This window comes from Solanum lycopersicum, chromosome 6 (genome assembly GCF_036512215.1).
Source record: "Solanum lycopersicum chromosome 6, SLM_r2.1".
NCBI classification, from domain to species: Eukaryota; Viridiplantae; Streptophyta; class Magnoliopsida; order Solanales; family Solanaceae; genus Solanum; species Solanum lycopersicum.
In genome coordinates, this window is record NC_090805.1 from 2,839,879 (window position 1) to 2,857,086 (window position 17,208).

General features: G+C 34.7%; 2 protein-coding genes and 3 non-coding genes across 5 annotated transcripts; 3 read left to right on the forward strand and 2 right to left on the reverse strand.

Moving 5' to 3' along the window:
• Positions 1-928: 928 nt before the first annotated feature.
• On the forward strand, positions 929-9,923 carry LOC101253689 (LEC14B protein). Its single transcript, XM_004240479.5, has 10 exons — positions 929-1,044; positions 3,092-3,611; positions 4,014-4,133; positions 5,751-5,828; positions 6,681-6,848; positions 6,924-7,001; positions 7,881-8,056; positions 8,566-8,724; positions 8,840-8,900; positions 9,371-9,923. The coding sequence occupies exons 2-10, from the start codon at positions 3,180-3,182 to the stop codon at positions 9,560-9,562; spliced, it is 1,464 nt and encodes a 487-aa protein (XP_004240527.1). The 5' UTR covers positions 929-1,044; positions 3,092-3,179; the 3' UTR covers positions 9,563-9,923.
• Positions 9,924-11,365: 1,442 nt separating this feature from the next.
• Positions 11,366-13,018, forward strand: LOC101253999 (probable receptor-like protein kinase At5g20050). Its single transcript, XM_004240480.5, has one exon. The coding sequence runs from the start codon at positions 11,548-11,550 to the stop codon at positions 12,883-12,885; it is 1,338 nt and encodes a 445-aa protein (XP_004240528.1). The 5' UTR covers positions 11,366-11,547; the 3' UTR covers positions 12,886-13,018.
• Positions 13,019-14,754: 1,736 nt separating this feature from the next.
• On the forward strand, positions 14,755-14,836 carry TRNAS-UGA (transfer RNA serine (anticodon UGA)). Its single transcript has one exon. It is a non-coding gene; the product is annotated as a tRNA-Ser (tRNA).
• Positions 14,837-15,491: 655 nt separating this feature from the next.
• TRNAS-UGA (transfer RNA serine (anticodon UGA)) lies at positions 15,492-15,573 on the reverse strand. Its single transcript has one exon. It is a non-coding gene; the product is annotated as a tRNA-Ser (tRNA).
• A 1,069-nt stretch (positions 15,574-16,642) lies between these two features.
• TRNAS-UGA (transfer RNA serine (anticodon UGA)) lies at positions 16,643-16,724 on the reverse strand. Its single transcript has one exon. It is a non-coding gene; the product is annotated as a tRNA-Ser (tRNA).
• Between the last annotated feature and the right edge of the window lie 484 nt (positions 16,725-17,208).

Here is a 17,208-nt window from a genome sequence, read left to right on the forward strand (position 1 = left end):
GTTTATACAATGGAAGAGAAGGTGATTTGATTCGATATACAAATAGTAGGTGGGTCCCTTATTTGATGGCAAAATTTCTAAAACTGTATTAATTCAAAGTAATTAAATTAAACTATATCCATGCTGAATAATAACATAGTAATATTTGTCATTCCACGTAATTTTCCCTAATTATTTCTATTTGGGCTTCCAAATTGTTGTCAATTTTCTATGGACCATCTATCAACTTCCAAATGATTTTTTGTTACATTGGCCCAAAGGTTGTAGCATGTAGGAAAAAGTTTAGAGCTAAAAGCTTTTCTATTCAAAATTGGCTTAGAAGCCTTTAGGGGTGTTGAAAGGGTGAATTGAATTAAATCTGAACGATGTTAGTGAAGCAAATTATCGAGTTAAGATTGTATTCATCAAAAATTTACTTACGTCAAAATGGATTGAGTCAAGATGAATTAAGACAACAAATAACTCAACTCAACGACCACCTCTATAGGCAATAATACATCCAAAACAACAAACTAAACCTACAAAAAAGAATGAAAATTTATTTTCTCAGAAAATAAACAGTTGAAATAGAGAAAAAAAAACCCAAACTAACTTGTTATATACTTGTTAAAAGTGTGGATCAATCTGGGTTGAGCACAAAATTAGTTTTTGAACAAATTCTTTGAAGTTAATTCGTTTTTGTGATGCATTTTTTCAAATTTTGATAGATTTTTTATCGTTTAGGGTTTAATATTTCTTATACTTCTGACTGAATTCAACTATAAGAGACATTATGAGCTTAATAAACATATAACAAAGACTAAAAACATTTGTATTTAACAAATTTAAAAGGACTAAAACTGCTTAAAAATAATACTTTAGGGACTACTTTTGAACTTACTACCAAAAGTAAGGGATCATTTCTGTCATTTTCTCAATATCTTTGTTAGGTGTTTGACATGTCCACCAAAAATCAAGAAAATAAGAGAAATGAAGGAAGAGATAAGAGTAAACAAAAAGTGAATGAATTGGAAATTTTAAACAACTCCAAGATTTAGCAATCAGGTTTGTAAAGTTTTGATTTTTTTTCAGTTTATTCACTTGTTCATATACATGCAAAATTCACAGAGTTCATGATTTTCCCTTTTTGTCTGCTATGCTTAATTGCTTGTGAGAAGTCAGCTCTGATAGAGTTTCTATATAATCAAAATGATTGTAGAAAGTGTTAATCTCATATGGGGTTTTGCTAATTCATTTAGAATGGTGAAGTTGAAGTGAAAAATTTGATTTTGAGCAAATTTACATAAATCTTGACTTGTTTTCATTTTTGAAAAGCAAAGTTAAGATTTTGAGCTATGCCCCCCTCCCCCACCTAGTGACGGAACCAGTATTTTCACTAAGGTTCAAAATACGAAGAATGAACATATGAATATATATATATATATATATATATATATATATATATATATATATAAATATATAAAATGTAATTTTTCAGGGAAGGGAGTTTGGATGAACCCCTCGCTCCTACCTAGCTCCGCTCCGCCCCTACCCCTACCCCTCATTATTGCTAATTCACAGAATTCTTGGTTTTCCTTTTGTCTACTTTGTTCAGTTTCTTGTAAAAACATCAATTTTAATGAAATTCATATGCCTAATACAGTCCCTTTATTATGATATACTTGTTGTATTATGTTGAGCTAAAGATTGTAATTTCTGGCTTCTAACAAAATTTTGGATGTTAGGCAATATGGTTTTCATTTAGAAGAGTTGAACTAAATATTTTGAGCTTAGAGCTATATCCCTTCATGATTGCATATTCACATTAGTTTCAGTTTATTCCTTCTGTTGGCTTTTTTTGATTGTTTTGAAAAAACATCAGCTTTATGAAACTTATATGCCTAAGACTATCTCTATGTACTAGTATCTCTGCCAAATTATGTTAAGCTAAAGATGGTATTTTCCCATGTCTTAGAGAAGTTTGCTTATAAACAATATTTCCTTCTCATTTAGAATAGCAGAGTTCAGCTTAAACTTTTCGAGTTTGAACTATAAAGCCCTTTCAACAACAGCTACAATATACCAAGTGTAATCCCATATGTGGGGTCTACAAAGAGTAGAGTGTATACAAACCTTACTCCGACCTCGTGGAGGTATATAGTGTTTCCGGAAGACCCTCGGCTCAAGTAACGGATATCAAAGCTAGGAGAAAAGAAACATACAAAATCAAAGAGGACATACTAAATTATAAGGAAAACATTGCATAGCATAGCAACAACCAAATAACTCGATAACTGAAGCACAAGAAACAACATGTAGTAACATGAATCGATGGACCGGGAACTAGGAGAATAATGCTACTACTATTGGTAAGGAATGAGAAACATGTATATTTCCCCTTCGTGATTGCAAATTCACATAAACCTTGGCTTACCATTTATCTGCTTTGTTCAATAGCTTGCAACATAAGCTTGGATGGAACTTATACACCCAATAAAATTTCTGTATATTAATATCTCTACTATTTTGTTGAGCTGAGGGTGGCAGTTTCTTCCTTCTAAACTCTAAAGAGAATTTGCATGTTATACGTGTAGGGTTTCATTCAGAATAGCAAACTTGAGCTAATTTTCTTAAATTAACTCCTCCTAAGAATTGCCAAATAGTTGTGTAGGATAGCAGTAGGTTGATGGCTAGTCAAAAACATTCATAACAATTATGAATCTCTAGTCTATTCTATTAAGAAGAATGAGTACGGACGATCCATAGAGCTGATCCGACTAGTTTGGGATTGAGGTGTTGTTGATTAATTTGTTGAAGCTCCGCTGAAGCATTTGTCATGGCTTCTTCATTTTATTTCCTTCTCTGTATTGCTTAGGACTATTTTTTTCCTTGAGCTGAGGGTCTATCAAAAATAACCTCTCTACCTCAAGGTAAGGGTAAGGTCCGTGTACACTCTACCCTCCCCAGAACCAGCTTTGTGGGATTACACTGGGTATGTTGTTGTTGGTCCTCTGAAGTGTGATGTTTATGGTTTCTAAATAGCGCCACATCATTTCCCATATACACTGGTCTTGATTAATATATTCTGTGTGTTTCCACTATTTTTTGGCAGGTTTGGCATGGTAGGATCTTGATTATGGATGATATGATATTTCAAGGCGGCTCTCAGACAATCGCCCTGCACTGTCTTACATGTGAAAATGTATTTTGATTTCTTACACCCAGAGTCCATTGAAGACATGGGGTATTCTCTAAGTAAGTTAGAAGTAGACACCGGACTCTTTGATGGTTCAAGTTCCAATCATGGGGTTGCTAGCAGTGTTCATCATGAAAGACCAACAAATTATTTGGACCATGAAATTTCTCAACTTACTAAGCTTAGATCAGGACCCCATGAAAATCTCAGTAGAATCCTACCAGGGAAAAAGGAAGTTCCTGTATCCGCATTCAAGATGTTAGCTGCTCGAGAAGCCAATATTTCCGGTAGAGGAAGGTTTTCGAAGGCAGATTGTTGTCATGTTCTAAGTAAATATTTGCCAGTTAGTGGTCCTTGGATTGTGGACCAGATGGAAACCAGAGCTTATGTATCACAATTTTCAGCAGATGGTTCCCTTTTTGTTGCTGCCTTTCAGGTACTAGCAGTAGTTTGTATTGTATTTTTGTGGCATTGAGAAAATTAGGCATGACATGTGTCAGTATTACATTTTTGTCTTTTAAGATTTCCATATCTAAGTCAGCTTCAAACAAAAAAAACACACTAGGTGATTTATTCCCATATGTCCTAGCCTTGGTGGACAGAATTACTTGGTCCCTGTTGCTAATGGGAGGTGCCAAGTATCCCGTGGAATTAGTCGAGCGGCGCGAAAGCTGGCGCAAACATCACGGTCATGAAAAAAACTTTTCCATATCGAATCAGAAGCCTGTTATTTTTTATAATATGACATCCCAAAGTTCTCTAAAGACTACACTCTTAACAATGCATTAGACAGATTTGAGTTATGTTGCATTCTGATGCTTCTTCTTGTCTAAAACAGGGAAGTCATATTAGAATATACAATGTGGAAAGAGGGTGGAAAGTTCACAAGAATATTCATGCAAAAAGTTTGAGATGGACAGTTACTGATACATCTCTTTCTCCGGATCAACGTCATTTGGTGAGTTTCTATTTTACAGATATCAAGTTTGCAACTGCTAAATTTTGCTTTCGTTCAGGCTTCAGTTTTTCTCTTTTCATAAGAGCCATAGTACAGATAATAACATGAGCTCATTGCTATGAGCATGCCATGTTACGTATTCAGTCGTGTGTATTCTGTTTCTCCTAATTTGTGACATTTGAAGGGTTTAGTTAAAATATGTTCAAGAATGTCTTTGAAAAGAGGCATGTGGTTCAAATCTCAGCAGAGACGAAAACACTAGGGGATCTCATCCAATCTCTTCAAGCCTTTCCTGATACTTGTCCTGGTGGCAGGTAGTAGTAACCCCATGGAATTAATTGAGTTGCACGAAAGTTGGCCCGTACACCATAGTTATCAAAAAGATTAAAAAAAGAGGCATGTGTTCTATTCAAAACTGCTGCTGATGGTCTAAAATTCTTTCAGATTTCTTTTTCTCTTGAAGATTTTATTATACTGGGGGATTAGGAAAGAGGGATACTGAGAATTGAACAGACACCTATTTTTGGAGACTCCCACTGATATCTCTAGACCATAAGGATTGGTGGTTAAGTTCTTTCAGAGTTTGTACAGCTATTTTTGGTGTCTTCCAGAAAATGTAAAAACAAATTATCTTTGTTGTTGAAGGAGCTTCATCACTGTTGTTATCTCAATCTGTTCTGGTGTTGCTAATTCTGTTAGTCATTTAGAATATAAGGCTATTGGAAATCGAGAGCATTACATGAAATTCATGGAACTCCAAAGTGAAACCAACTTTAAAAAATCTTAAGTTGCACATTAGATCGAAAGGTAGACCGGGACCACTGCAACATTAGGTGATAGCAATGGACATTGACCATGACCAGTAACTTCTGACTAATAGAATCTAAGCTAAGATATTACTTCAACTAAAAGAATCTAAGTTAAGATATTACTTCTAGATTTGCATTACTAGGCGAGATAGGATTAAGAACAAAGATATTGGGCATAAGGTGGGAGAGGGTCTTTGTGTGAGCAAGATGAAGGAAGTGAGACTGAGATGTTTGGGCATGTGAAGACGAGATATCCAGATGCCCAAGTGCGGAGATGTGAGAGGTCGGCTATGGTGGGTTTGAGTAGAGGTAGAGCCTAGAGGTAGGACGGCATAGTATTTGGGAGAGGTGATTAGACAGGATCTGAAACACCTTACTGAGGACATAACCCTAGATAGGAGGATATGGAGGTTGAGGATCAGGGTAGAAGGTTAGTAGGTAGTTGCGCTGTCTAGTTTTTCTTATCAGTGGTAATAGTACTTTTTTTCCTCCTATTTTCTTCTACTTATTATTACCTCTTGTTTCCTTCACTTCGGCTATCATATTATTTGTTGATGCTACTAGTATTCTCTACTGTGTTCTTCTTTCGTTCTTGTTCTATTATGCTTTACTTGAGCCAATGATCTATGTAAAAAGCCTCTCTACCCTCATTAGGTTAGGGTAAGGTTGCGTACACACCACCCTCCTGAGACCCCACTTGTTGGATTTTATTGGGTATGTTGTTGTTGTTGAAAATGATAAATTTACACTTTATCACAGAACATCTTTAAATTTGTGTTGTAGAGTAACTCTTGTGTTGCTTTTGCAGGTCTATGCTACTATGTCACCCATCGTACATATTGTAGATGTAGGATCTGCTGCCTCTGAATCTGTAGCCAACATCACAGTATGACTATCTATCTCTCTTCCTTTGGATTTCTTATCATCATATGCATAACAACTTCATGGGACTGCAATATCTAGCAGTTATCACTTAGAAGTATCATTTCTAAGCCCTTTTAGGCCTAGGAGCAGAAATCCACAGTTCTGTTCGTCTAGTGGATAATTATAACTCCAGCAAGGTAGCAGTAGTTGCACATCCGTGTTGTTAAAGGTTTCAATTATTTAAAGAATGACTCGTTTAATACTTGAGGCGCAGTTTAACCAAGTTTTGTATTTGACTTTGAAATGATACTCATTTTTTTTACATCTCTCTTTATGAACTATTAAAAAAACTGGACTCAACTCTGAAAACAGGAACTAAGTCAAGTATGAAAGAACATCGTCTTCTTTTTCTGGAAATGGATTCCGAACAAGTAACTTATTTCAGAGAGTTTGACTTGTTATAAGATGTTGTTTGTACATTAAAGCTGTTTGATATGAAGTTTTGTGTGGCTAATCTATCTTTTGATTAAAATTAACGCATTGAGTATTTATCCTATGGCATTAGTTTGCAAATGACAGCTCCATAAAGCTGTGGGATTTAGATGAATTCAGACATACCTTACTTAATATCTTAGATCCTGTAAGTTAAGGAGCTTGCTGGAGTTTTGATTGCATTGTTATATGCTACTACCATTAATATTTGGCATAAAGATTAAGTCCAAAAAGGATTATTGGAAATTCGATAGGAGTAACATATGCAACTACCATGATTGCTGTCTGGGTTATATATTAGTCTGTTATAGTGGCAATTTAACACTAATTCACTATTATCTTTTTTTTGATGAAAACTTAATGCTAGCTCACTTAAATGCAGGAAATTCATGATGGTTTGCTTTTGTCTACTGACAATGATGATTTTGGAATTTTCTCTGTGAAATTTTCTACTGAAGGTCGGGAAGTTGTTGCTGGAAGTAGTGATGATGCGATCTATGTTTATGATCTTGAAGCAAACAAACTCTCTCTTCGAATATCCGCACACAATGTATGAATATACTTATTAAAGATGCGTGTCACAAATCTCTTTCTGTTGATGAGCTGAAATAATTTTCTGTTGCAGTCTGATGTCAATTCTGTATGTTTTGCTGACGAAAGTGGCCATCTCATTTATTCTGGAAGTGATGACAATCTGTGTAAGGTGATCATCATCCTATCTTACTTTGGAAGAAATGCTTAAGAATCAAGGTCTCTTTCTGAAAGATGCTAAGCGAAGATACTTGTTGAATTAATGATAAATTGACAAAACAGAGGGGTATTAATGGACTATAAAACTATGGGAAGAGTCATTATCCATACTCCTTTTGATACCATATTTATGTACATTAGAAAATATTTCCACTTACTCTTTTTTTGTCGATGGAAGAGCTAGGTTGGTTGGGGGGGGGGGGTTGTGGAATAATCATTGCGGCTCTGAGTGATTTAAGGTCGAGGAACTGATGCTAAATCTTCTCATATTCTGCTGATTGCTATCTTGATTCATTTTGTGTAACACTTGACCTCTGTATGAAGGTTTGGAGGTCCATGATTAGGGTAGAAGAATGGTAGGTAGTCGAGTGTTGTCGTACTTTTATGTAGGAGAGGCAGGGGGCTAGTCTCCTTTTTCATCTTCTCCTAATTTGGTATTCGCAAATTGCATGGTATCTCACTCTTCATTTGTACTGTTACCAGCTGCTTCATTTGCTTTGTTTATCTTGCAATTTTGTTATTGTTATTTTTCTTTCAATCCTGCTTTGATTACACTTACTTTGAACCGAGGGTCTATTGGAAACATATTCTCTACTCCACCAAGGTAGGGATAAGGTTTGTGTACGCCTTACCCTCCCCAGACCCCACTTGTGGGATTACATTGCATATGCTGTTTTTCATAACAAAATGCATAGCTATTCTTGATCCTCCAAGGACCAAATAATTTGAGTCTGGATGAATTGATATATGTACATGTATGCCTCCATGATATTAATTTATTTCATGAGTTCAGATCTTTTTTTAGGAGTAACGAGGTTGTTGCTCTGTGTAGGTCTGGGATAGACGTTGTTTTAGGGCCAAAGAAAAGCCAGCCGGAGTCTTGATGGGACACCTAGAAGGCGTTACGTTCCTTGATAGTCGGGGGGATGGTCGTTATTTCATTTCTAACAGTAAAGATCAGTCCATCAAGCTCTGGGATATCCGCAAAATGTCTTCTCATGCTGCTCGGTATGCTTATTCTCTGGCTATGCATCTCCTCTATGATTCTTCTTCGTGATGGTCTATGTCTATTGTTTTTGGTTTACTTATAAGATTAGGGGGGGTATGAACCTAGTACAATACATGAGATCCAATGAGCTTTATTATTAATACATGAAGCAGATTGAATTCACGAAAACCAGCTAAGTTGCTCGGCCTCTTCGCTTTTGGTGTCGCACCAGTGTCGACATGACATGGGTGTGGGATCCATACTGGATTTGGTCAACTGATTTTGGGTACTTTGACCGAAATCAACTTCTTATCTACTGTTTTTTGTACTTGCGCTGCTTTTTTTTCAAGACTGTTTTTCCTTGAGCTGAGGGTCTATCGGAAACAGCCTCTCTACCTCCCAAGGTAGGGGTAAGGTCTGCATACACAAGGTCCTTCCGAACCCCGCTTGTGGGGATTACATTGGATATGTTGTTGTTTCACTTTCTTACTTATATGACTAAACGAGACACATACACTGTTGTTTTCAGCAATATCTGGTTCAGGAATTATGAGTGGGACTATAGATGGATGGACTACCCTGCTCAAGCTAGAGACGTGAAGCACCCTTATGATCAGTCAATATCCACTTATAAGGGTCATTCTGTCTTGCGTACTCTAATTCGCTGCTACTTCTCACCAGAATATAGGTTAGTGCTAGAAAATATGCTGCATTGACTCTCCGTTTCTTGTCTATGACAACTTTCAATTACCCTTATTTTAGCGTAATACGTGCTTAAATATTTCTTGTGTTATGTTTTACAGCACTGGGCAGAGATACATTTACACAGGATCCCATGATGCCTGCGTATACATCTATGATTTGGTAAGTATGAGGCTATACATTAACTTAGTTATCTCTAAAAAGGAATTTCTTACGAGATCACCCCTTTCATCGACGGAGGGATTGTATAATTCGAGCCATTCTAGAGTAGGATGATTTCCGGCCAATCCTTAAACCTTTTTCTTGTCTAAATGATATCCTAGGATATTTAATGAAACTTGAGTGATTTTGTGGTTAGAAAGAGTAGTTCAATGATTTTCCTGCAATTATACTATAAAGGGTCATTTCCTACGCGGCGTGGGATAGACAAGGATATCCCACCTTCTGTATAGGATAACTAATTCCATCATTTTAGTGTGATAATATAATCCTAGGACTAATTAATACCTATAACTAAACTCGGGAAAGTTATCCTACATTTTATCTCGGGATTATTATCCTTATCCCCCATACCAAATGACAAGGATTCTTCTTATCAATACGTGTTATGTAACGATGCTCTTGGTTTCTAGGTAAGTGGAGAGCAAGTCGCGAAATTGCAGCACCACCGGTCGACCATTAGAGATTGTAGCTGGCACCCTACTTATCCAATGCTTGTTAGCTCTTCTTGGGATGGAGATGTTGTCAAATGGGAATTCCCTGGAAATGGTGAAGCACCACTCCCTCCAAAAAGGAAGCAGATCAGAAGAAGGCATTTCTTTTAAATGCTATCTGCCCTCGGAGATTTCTCGGTTATCAAAGAAAAAACACGGTAAGAACTTCACGATGTTACACCAACATGTATAGTAACTGTTTGAACGCGAATTTTAGCTGAAACACGATCGATATTTTGATTTACATATATTGTACATAAATAAAGGCGAGCATGTACATTGCATTTTGTAAATAGTACTCGGATCGTTTGGGAATCGTGTGATCTGTATGCATGGCTCGTACTGCAGGATAAGCGGAAGAAAATGTAAGGTCGTGCATTAGCACTTCTGTAAGAAAAGGGATGTGCTAAGACGCAACGACTTCTTACATACAAATAAATTCAAGCTCAAATAAAAGTATGAATTCATGTTAGCTTGACTTGATGGTACCTTCTGTTTCGAATTCAGGATTTAAATCTGATGGTCTTAGCCTATACGGTTTTTAGCATTGTATATATCGTGCCTTTTTAGAGAGTATTTGCACTTATGTATGGTTTGAAGTACAAGTATTGTGTTCAGATGAATCCGATTCATTGCCTAAGAGTTGAATTTACAAACTCTTATGTACGACTAAAATACATTTAAAAGGTTAAAAAATATCAATATTTTGAATATATGTACTATGTTTCTTGAAGTTTTTATAAATAATTCTTGTTCTATTTCCTTGACTAATTCATATTCTTATAAATAGAAAAAAGAAATGTTGATACGGTTGAATACTTTATGATTAAAAAAAAATTGAAATATTCTTAAGATTTGTTATTACTGATTAGTCAAATATCCATAGTAGATGTCGACTGATAAAAGAATTGAGGAAGTCAATGGAAAGAGAAGAAAATTGTACATATAATAAACTAAATTTAGATTCCATTTACTAGCATCTAATGTCATGGTAAGTACTCTACGTTTTTAACTAGAGATCTCAAGTTTAACTGTTCGAGTCTTACCTTTGATATTGAACGTTTTACCCCAAAAATTGAATTTCGTTGCTACTAACATCTACTGTTGTTGTCCTAGAATTTAAAACGTGTAAAGTTCAGATCCTAGCTCACCTTTGCGATGATTCGGTGGTAAGTCTTTTTTCATTCTTAATTGTAAGTCCATGATTCGAGATTTGAGAATAGAAACGCCTTTGATAATGTTCGCTTTACCCTCAAAAGTGGGACTTCGTTGTACGAATCAAAGTTATTCGCACACCAAATACCATATGGAAAAGACATTAATTTAAAAGAGTAAGTACCTTTTCATTCTTAAATAAAGATCTCAAGTTTGAACCACGAAAAATGAGTCCCCTTTAATAATAATTGCTACTTTACCCCCAAAAATAAGATTTTACTATGCGAATTTGGATTAGTCAACCCCAAAACGAAAGTCATATGGAAAAGTAATAGTAGGTAAACATCTTCAAATCATGTACAGATCGAGTGGTAAGTTCTCTTTCATCCTTAACTAAATATCTCATATTCCAACCCAAATTATAAATTCCTTTACCCTCAAAATACGAGATTTTACAACGCGAATCTAAATTAGTCAACCCCAGAACATATTCAATACCAAATAGGAAAAAAAAACGAGGACATTAACGTAGAAGAGTAATAGTAGGTGAACAACTTCAAATCAGGTCTAGATCAGGTGGTAAGTTCTCTTTCATCCTTAACTAAACTAAACGTATCAAGTTCAAACCCTGAATACAAATTCAATTAGTTAGAGACCTCTGTTTACTAAGCGTATCAGGTTCGAACCCTGAATACGAATTTAAATTAGTCAGCCCAAAACAATAAAAGTAAAGTGAAAGACATTAATGTAGAAGAGTAATAGTTGGTGAACATATTCAAACCGTGTAGAGAACACCTTCAAAACAATTTAATAGTTTATCAAGTGGCTTTAGAAAATAAATAAATACAGATAGGGACTTATGGGACCAGAAATAAATTCATAGTTTTTGACTTATATTTTTGAAATTTTAGTTTGATTTCAATTTTTATGATGATGAATTGATGGAGGACAAAAAAGCTTATTCCTTAGCTATTTCACTTGTGATATTATTGATCACACTAATCGTTATCGCACGTATAACGTTGAAATATTCCGAGGCATTTTTCCTTATTTTCGGAGCTGATATCGCGTTGATTATTGGTGTTCTTGCTGGTGTTTTGATAAGAAGGAAGTTAAACAACAGGAAGTTATTGTTAGAAAATCAGTTAGACTCTGATGGACGCGAGCTGAGGATCGAGTATAGTTTCTTAAGGAAAGTAGCAGGTGTTCCAACAAGATTTAAGCTTAAAGAGCTCGAAGAAGCAACCGATAACTTTGGATCGTTGATAGGTCGTGGATCATCAGCTTGTGTTTTCAAAGGTGTGCTTAGTGATGGTGCATCAGTAGCTGTTAAAAGGATCGATGGAGAAGAGCGTGGCGATAAGGAATTCAAATCAGAAGTTGCAGCTATTGCTAGTGTTCAACATGTGAATCTTGTACGTTTACTTGGATATTGTAGTGTTCCTCCATCAGGACCTCGATTTTTAGTTTACGAGTATATAGTTAATGGATCACTTGATAATTGGATTTTTCGAAAGAGGGGAATTCGTGGGTGTTTGTCGTTGGATTTGAGGTGTAGAGTTAGTCTAGATGTGGCTAAAGCACTTTCGTATTTGCATCATGATTGTAGATCGTGTATTTTACATCTCGATGTAAAGCCTGAGAATATACTTCTAGACGAGAATCATCGTGCTATTCTAGCTGATTTCGGGTTGTCTAAGTTGATGGGGAAAGATGAGAGTAGAGTTGTTACAACGATTAGAGGTACTCGAGGGTATTTAGCCCCCGAGTGGCTCCTGGAGAACGGGATTTCTGAGAAAAGTGATGTTTATAGCTACGGAATGGTGTTATTGGAGTTGATCGGAGGGAGGAGAAACATCACTTTAGCTGAAAATGGAAAGAGTACTAATTCAAAGAGTAAGTTTAGTTACTTCCCTAAAATTGTGAGTGAGAAATTGGAGCAGGGGAAGATCATGGAAGTCGTGGACGAGAGGCTCGTCCACGAAGCAGCTACAGGAGGTGTAGCTGTTGAAATGCAAGTGAAAAGACTGGCGTGTGTGGCGTTGTCTTGCATCCAAGAACGGCCTAGCCTTAGGCCAACAATGGCACGAGTCGTGGAAATGTTAGAAGGTCGTGTGCTAGTAGAAGCGCCTACACAAACAACAATGATGATCCTTGATCTATTGGACGAGGGTGTTGATCATCATCCCGGGTTACCTAGGGTTGCTGCAGCCATGGCTAGATCTACTGATACTAATTCGCTTCGCTCTTATACAATGTCTATCCTCTCGGGGAGGTAGTATCTATGTCTGTTAAATTTTTCTATATCAATTGGTTTGATTGTTTCTCGATCGATTACTCAAATTCAAATGTAAGAATTTGCTTTGGTTTACACCAAAATATATAGGTCTATATATCTTTTTACTTCTTTTAGTTTTGATTGCTTTTTTTGGGATATCCATGTATACTTTTCCCAATCGATATACATAGATTATTCATGGATTATAAGGCATACATGTTCAAATTAATTAGAGTTGACTTGAGTAACACTCTACCCTCACCCCCACACAGGGTAAGAAAAGTAGAGCGTGGACAAGATAGTATAGGAACTCAATAACGGGTGAAATAATAATTTGGTAGGTCTAATACTATAATATTTTGTTACATATCTACTTTTACTCTTTAATATTGGAGACAGGTTCGAGATTTGAGCTTTATGAATTCAAGAGTTCGGAATTTGAAAAGTAAAAAATGTTAACAAAAATTTCAAAACGGTATATGAAATTTTTTTTTAATCAAATCGGCAAAATCTCTCACGAAGTAGCGATTTTGTCCGCTGAAAAAAGTAAAATCGTTGCAATAGCAGCGATTTGTTAAATTTAATTTTTTCTTTTTTTAAAATAATATTTTTAAATAAAATCGTTGACAAAGGAGCGATTTCCAAAATAAAATTTTCTCTTTTTTAATTTATTTTTAATATGTCGCTGCTGAGGCAGAGACTCAAGTTTAATTATTTTTTTAAAATTATTTTTTGCTTCTTTTTTTATTTTAAAATCAAATCGCTAAATAGATTTTGATTTAAAATCGCTGCCTTGGCAGCGATTTGATTTTAAAAAACAAATAAAAAAATTTAATTAAAAGTCGCTGCGATTTGATTTTAAAATTTTTTTGACTTAAGCTTTTTTAAAAAAAAAAAAAAAAGCAAAAAATAATTTTAAAAAAAATTGAACTTTAGTGGTTGCTGAGGCAGCGACATATTAAAAATATTATAAAAAAATTATTTTGAAAATCGCTCCTTTTTTAAAAATTTTCTTTCTTAAAAAAATCAACTTCAACAACTCAATTTTACTTTTTTCAGCGAACAAAATCGCTACTTAATGAGCGATTTTACCGTTTTGGTTTAAAAAAAATTCATATACCGTTTGAATTTTTTGTTAACATTTTTCACCTTTTAAAGCATTGAACAGATTAAAGTGACATATTAAGGCCTACTATTTGTTGTTACTTTAAGTGAACTACCGTCAAAAGTAATAAATTCAATTAAATCCGTCACTAAATAGTTTTTTCCACCCCTACCCCATAGTGGTATTTATTTTTTTGACTTTTGCAACTAAAATTGTCATTTGGATGTGGCATCCATCATCTTCACTCTGTCAAACATGACCTGCTCAATTTATTGCACAAGCAAAAATATTTACGTCAACTAGTTCAATATACACGTGAAGAAAAATCATTATATATAATCGAACTAATCGTTTTATTTTTATTCAGATTGAATATAAAAGACTAAATCTAACCTATCTTTTATGATTTTTTAGTATAGTTTTGAATTATTATTTTTTTTAAAAAAAATGAATTAACTAGAATGGAATAATAAATAACTATATTTCGTTTTGGTTGTACTAACATGCTTGCAAGTTTATTCTTGTTGACTTGTGGCATTATGCATTTTCTAAAAAGTAATAATGAGTATTTGAATTAACGACATCTCATCAAATATGTAATATTATATTATTAATAGGGTATTATTTCAGTCATCGCTACTACTCATTCTTTTCAGTTATTATTTTTCATCATTTGATTAAATGTGTTAGTTGATTAATATTATATTATTTTATAAAAAAGAATGAATTAATAATAATATTTAAACAATAGTTAAGCAACAAAATGTCGATATGTCCGAGTGGTTAAGGAGACAGACTTGAAATCTGTTGGGCTTCGCCCGCGCAGGTTCGAACCCTGCTGTCGACGACTTTTTTATTTTTTTTCCCTATTTTTTCGACAGTATGTCGACGTTACCCTTATCTTGGAGGTAGAGAAATTGATTCCGATATGTAGCTCAAGCTTAAAATGACATGATTGTATGGTTGACTTCTAGATGCATCGTCCGATAAAGTGAGGATTGTGTATGTCGATGTTATCCTTATCTTGGAGGTAGAGAAACTGGTTCTGATAAATAGCTCAAGCTTAAAATGATATGATTGTATTGTTGACTTCTAGATGCATCATCCAATAAAGCTGTCGACGACTTCTTTTTATTTTTTTCCCTATTTTTCGACAATATGTCGACGTTACCCTTATCTTGGAAGTAGAGAAACTGATTCCGATATATAACTCAAGCTTAAAATGACATGATTGTATTGTTGACTTCTAGATGCATCGTCCAATAAAGTGAGGAGTGGGGAGGGGATTGTGTATGTCGATGTTACCCTTATTACGGGAGGTAGAGAAACTGATTTCGCTTTTCCCTTGGCTTAAAGAAAATAATAGGAATAAAGAAATCAAAGGCCAAATCCTAAATAATATGAAAAAAGAATAGTAACTACAACAAAAAAATAAGATGAAAATAGTAATAGAAATCGAAGAAACAAGTAAAACGTCGAAAAGTAGCGGGGGAAATAACAATCGTCGACAGCAGGGTTCGAACCTGCGCGGGCGAAGCCCAACAGATTTCAAGTCTGTCTCCTTAACCACTCGGACATATCGACATTTTGTTGCATAAATTTATTTATCATAAAATTAACCTTTTAATACTATACTATAAAAATAATATTGTAGGAAAATATTTGTCATTGTCAACATGTAATGTTTGAACTTAATCAACCAATTTAACCAAATATAGAAGAAAGGTGATGAACATGAGTCTTCACGTAATTGGTAAAATTGTTGTCATGTGATCAGGAAGTCACTAGTTTGAGTTATCAATAGTTGTTTGCAGAAATGGGTTGCTTACTGTATCCCGCGCATAGCTGAAGCTTAGTGAATTAGGTTTTGGTAAATGGAGAAAGTCGTGGAAAAGAGTTTTGCTTGATACTAATGATTCCGGATTCTCCCGCCTTTCTAAGGCAACTAATTATACTTATTTAATCCATCCTTAATGGTAGTCGCTACTAATAGTTAGTACTTCATTACTAAGATCCGAAATTAGATTTATTGTGTTTATTAGAAATAGACAATAGAGTGATTGTACTTAGCCAAAATTATTTACGTAATACACGAGTAATCTTCATGAGGCCCATATATTGTTTTTAGGACATAACACATCCAACAAACTTTACTAAGATCTTAGTCGAAGGTTGAGATGTTTATAACGAGGAACTTTTATCTCACGGAGATTGTGAATATTGTTCCAATTGAACACCTTTCATGCTCGTGAAAAGAGATGAATGTAGCTTTTTTACTATGAACTTCTCTAAATATAGGTTTTTCGACATGAAATAGAAATATATTGATTCATATCAAAATTTGTGTTCATAATCTCAACATGCAATGAGTAAATATCGATAATCTTAAAAGTAACACCCAAATCCACCTCTCTACTAGTTGAACACCATCAAAACATCCACTAAATTAGACTGTAGAAATCGATTTTAATGGATGGATGCATCTAGAAGGTTGATTTAAGCTCGAGCTATACATATAACGTCAGGTTGGATCATACTAACCTATATATTATCTATTTATTGTATCAATGACGGAAACACCTTTCCATAACGATGCATTTAATAATAAGCTTTACGAAAAACATCGATTATGTAGGGGAAAAAATAAAAAAGTCGTCGACAGCAGGGTTCGAACCTGCGCGGGCGAAGCCCAACAGATTTCAAGTCTGTCTCCTTAACCACTCGGACATATCGACCTGTTGAAGCCTATTTTTGTATTTTCATTTAATATTTATATCCTTTAGAAATAAATTTCCGCAAGCGCGATTTGAGGAGTGGTGTGTATGTACACGTATATTATCATTAACTTGTGGAGATGAAGAGATTATTTCCGAAAGATCATCGTCTCAAAAAGAAAAATTGAAGCAATCATATATATATATATATATATATATATATTAATATATTAAGTAAAGAAGCCAAGATAAATAATATGAAAAGCATTACATTTCTTAAAAAAATAAAAATTTCATTTCTTACGGTCCCGACTTATCATTTACATCAACTACAATTGACGTAATTCTCGTTACAAAAGCCTTTTACATGATATATACAATTAAATAATGATTTCATAACTCTTAAACATTATACGTAGACTTCAAGGGTGTACGCAAAAAAACTTTAATAAGCAATTTGATATCAACATTTAAAGAAGCAAAAGAATGGACAGTTTACTATGAA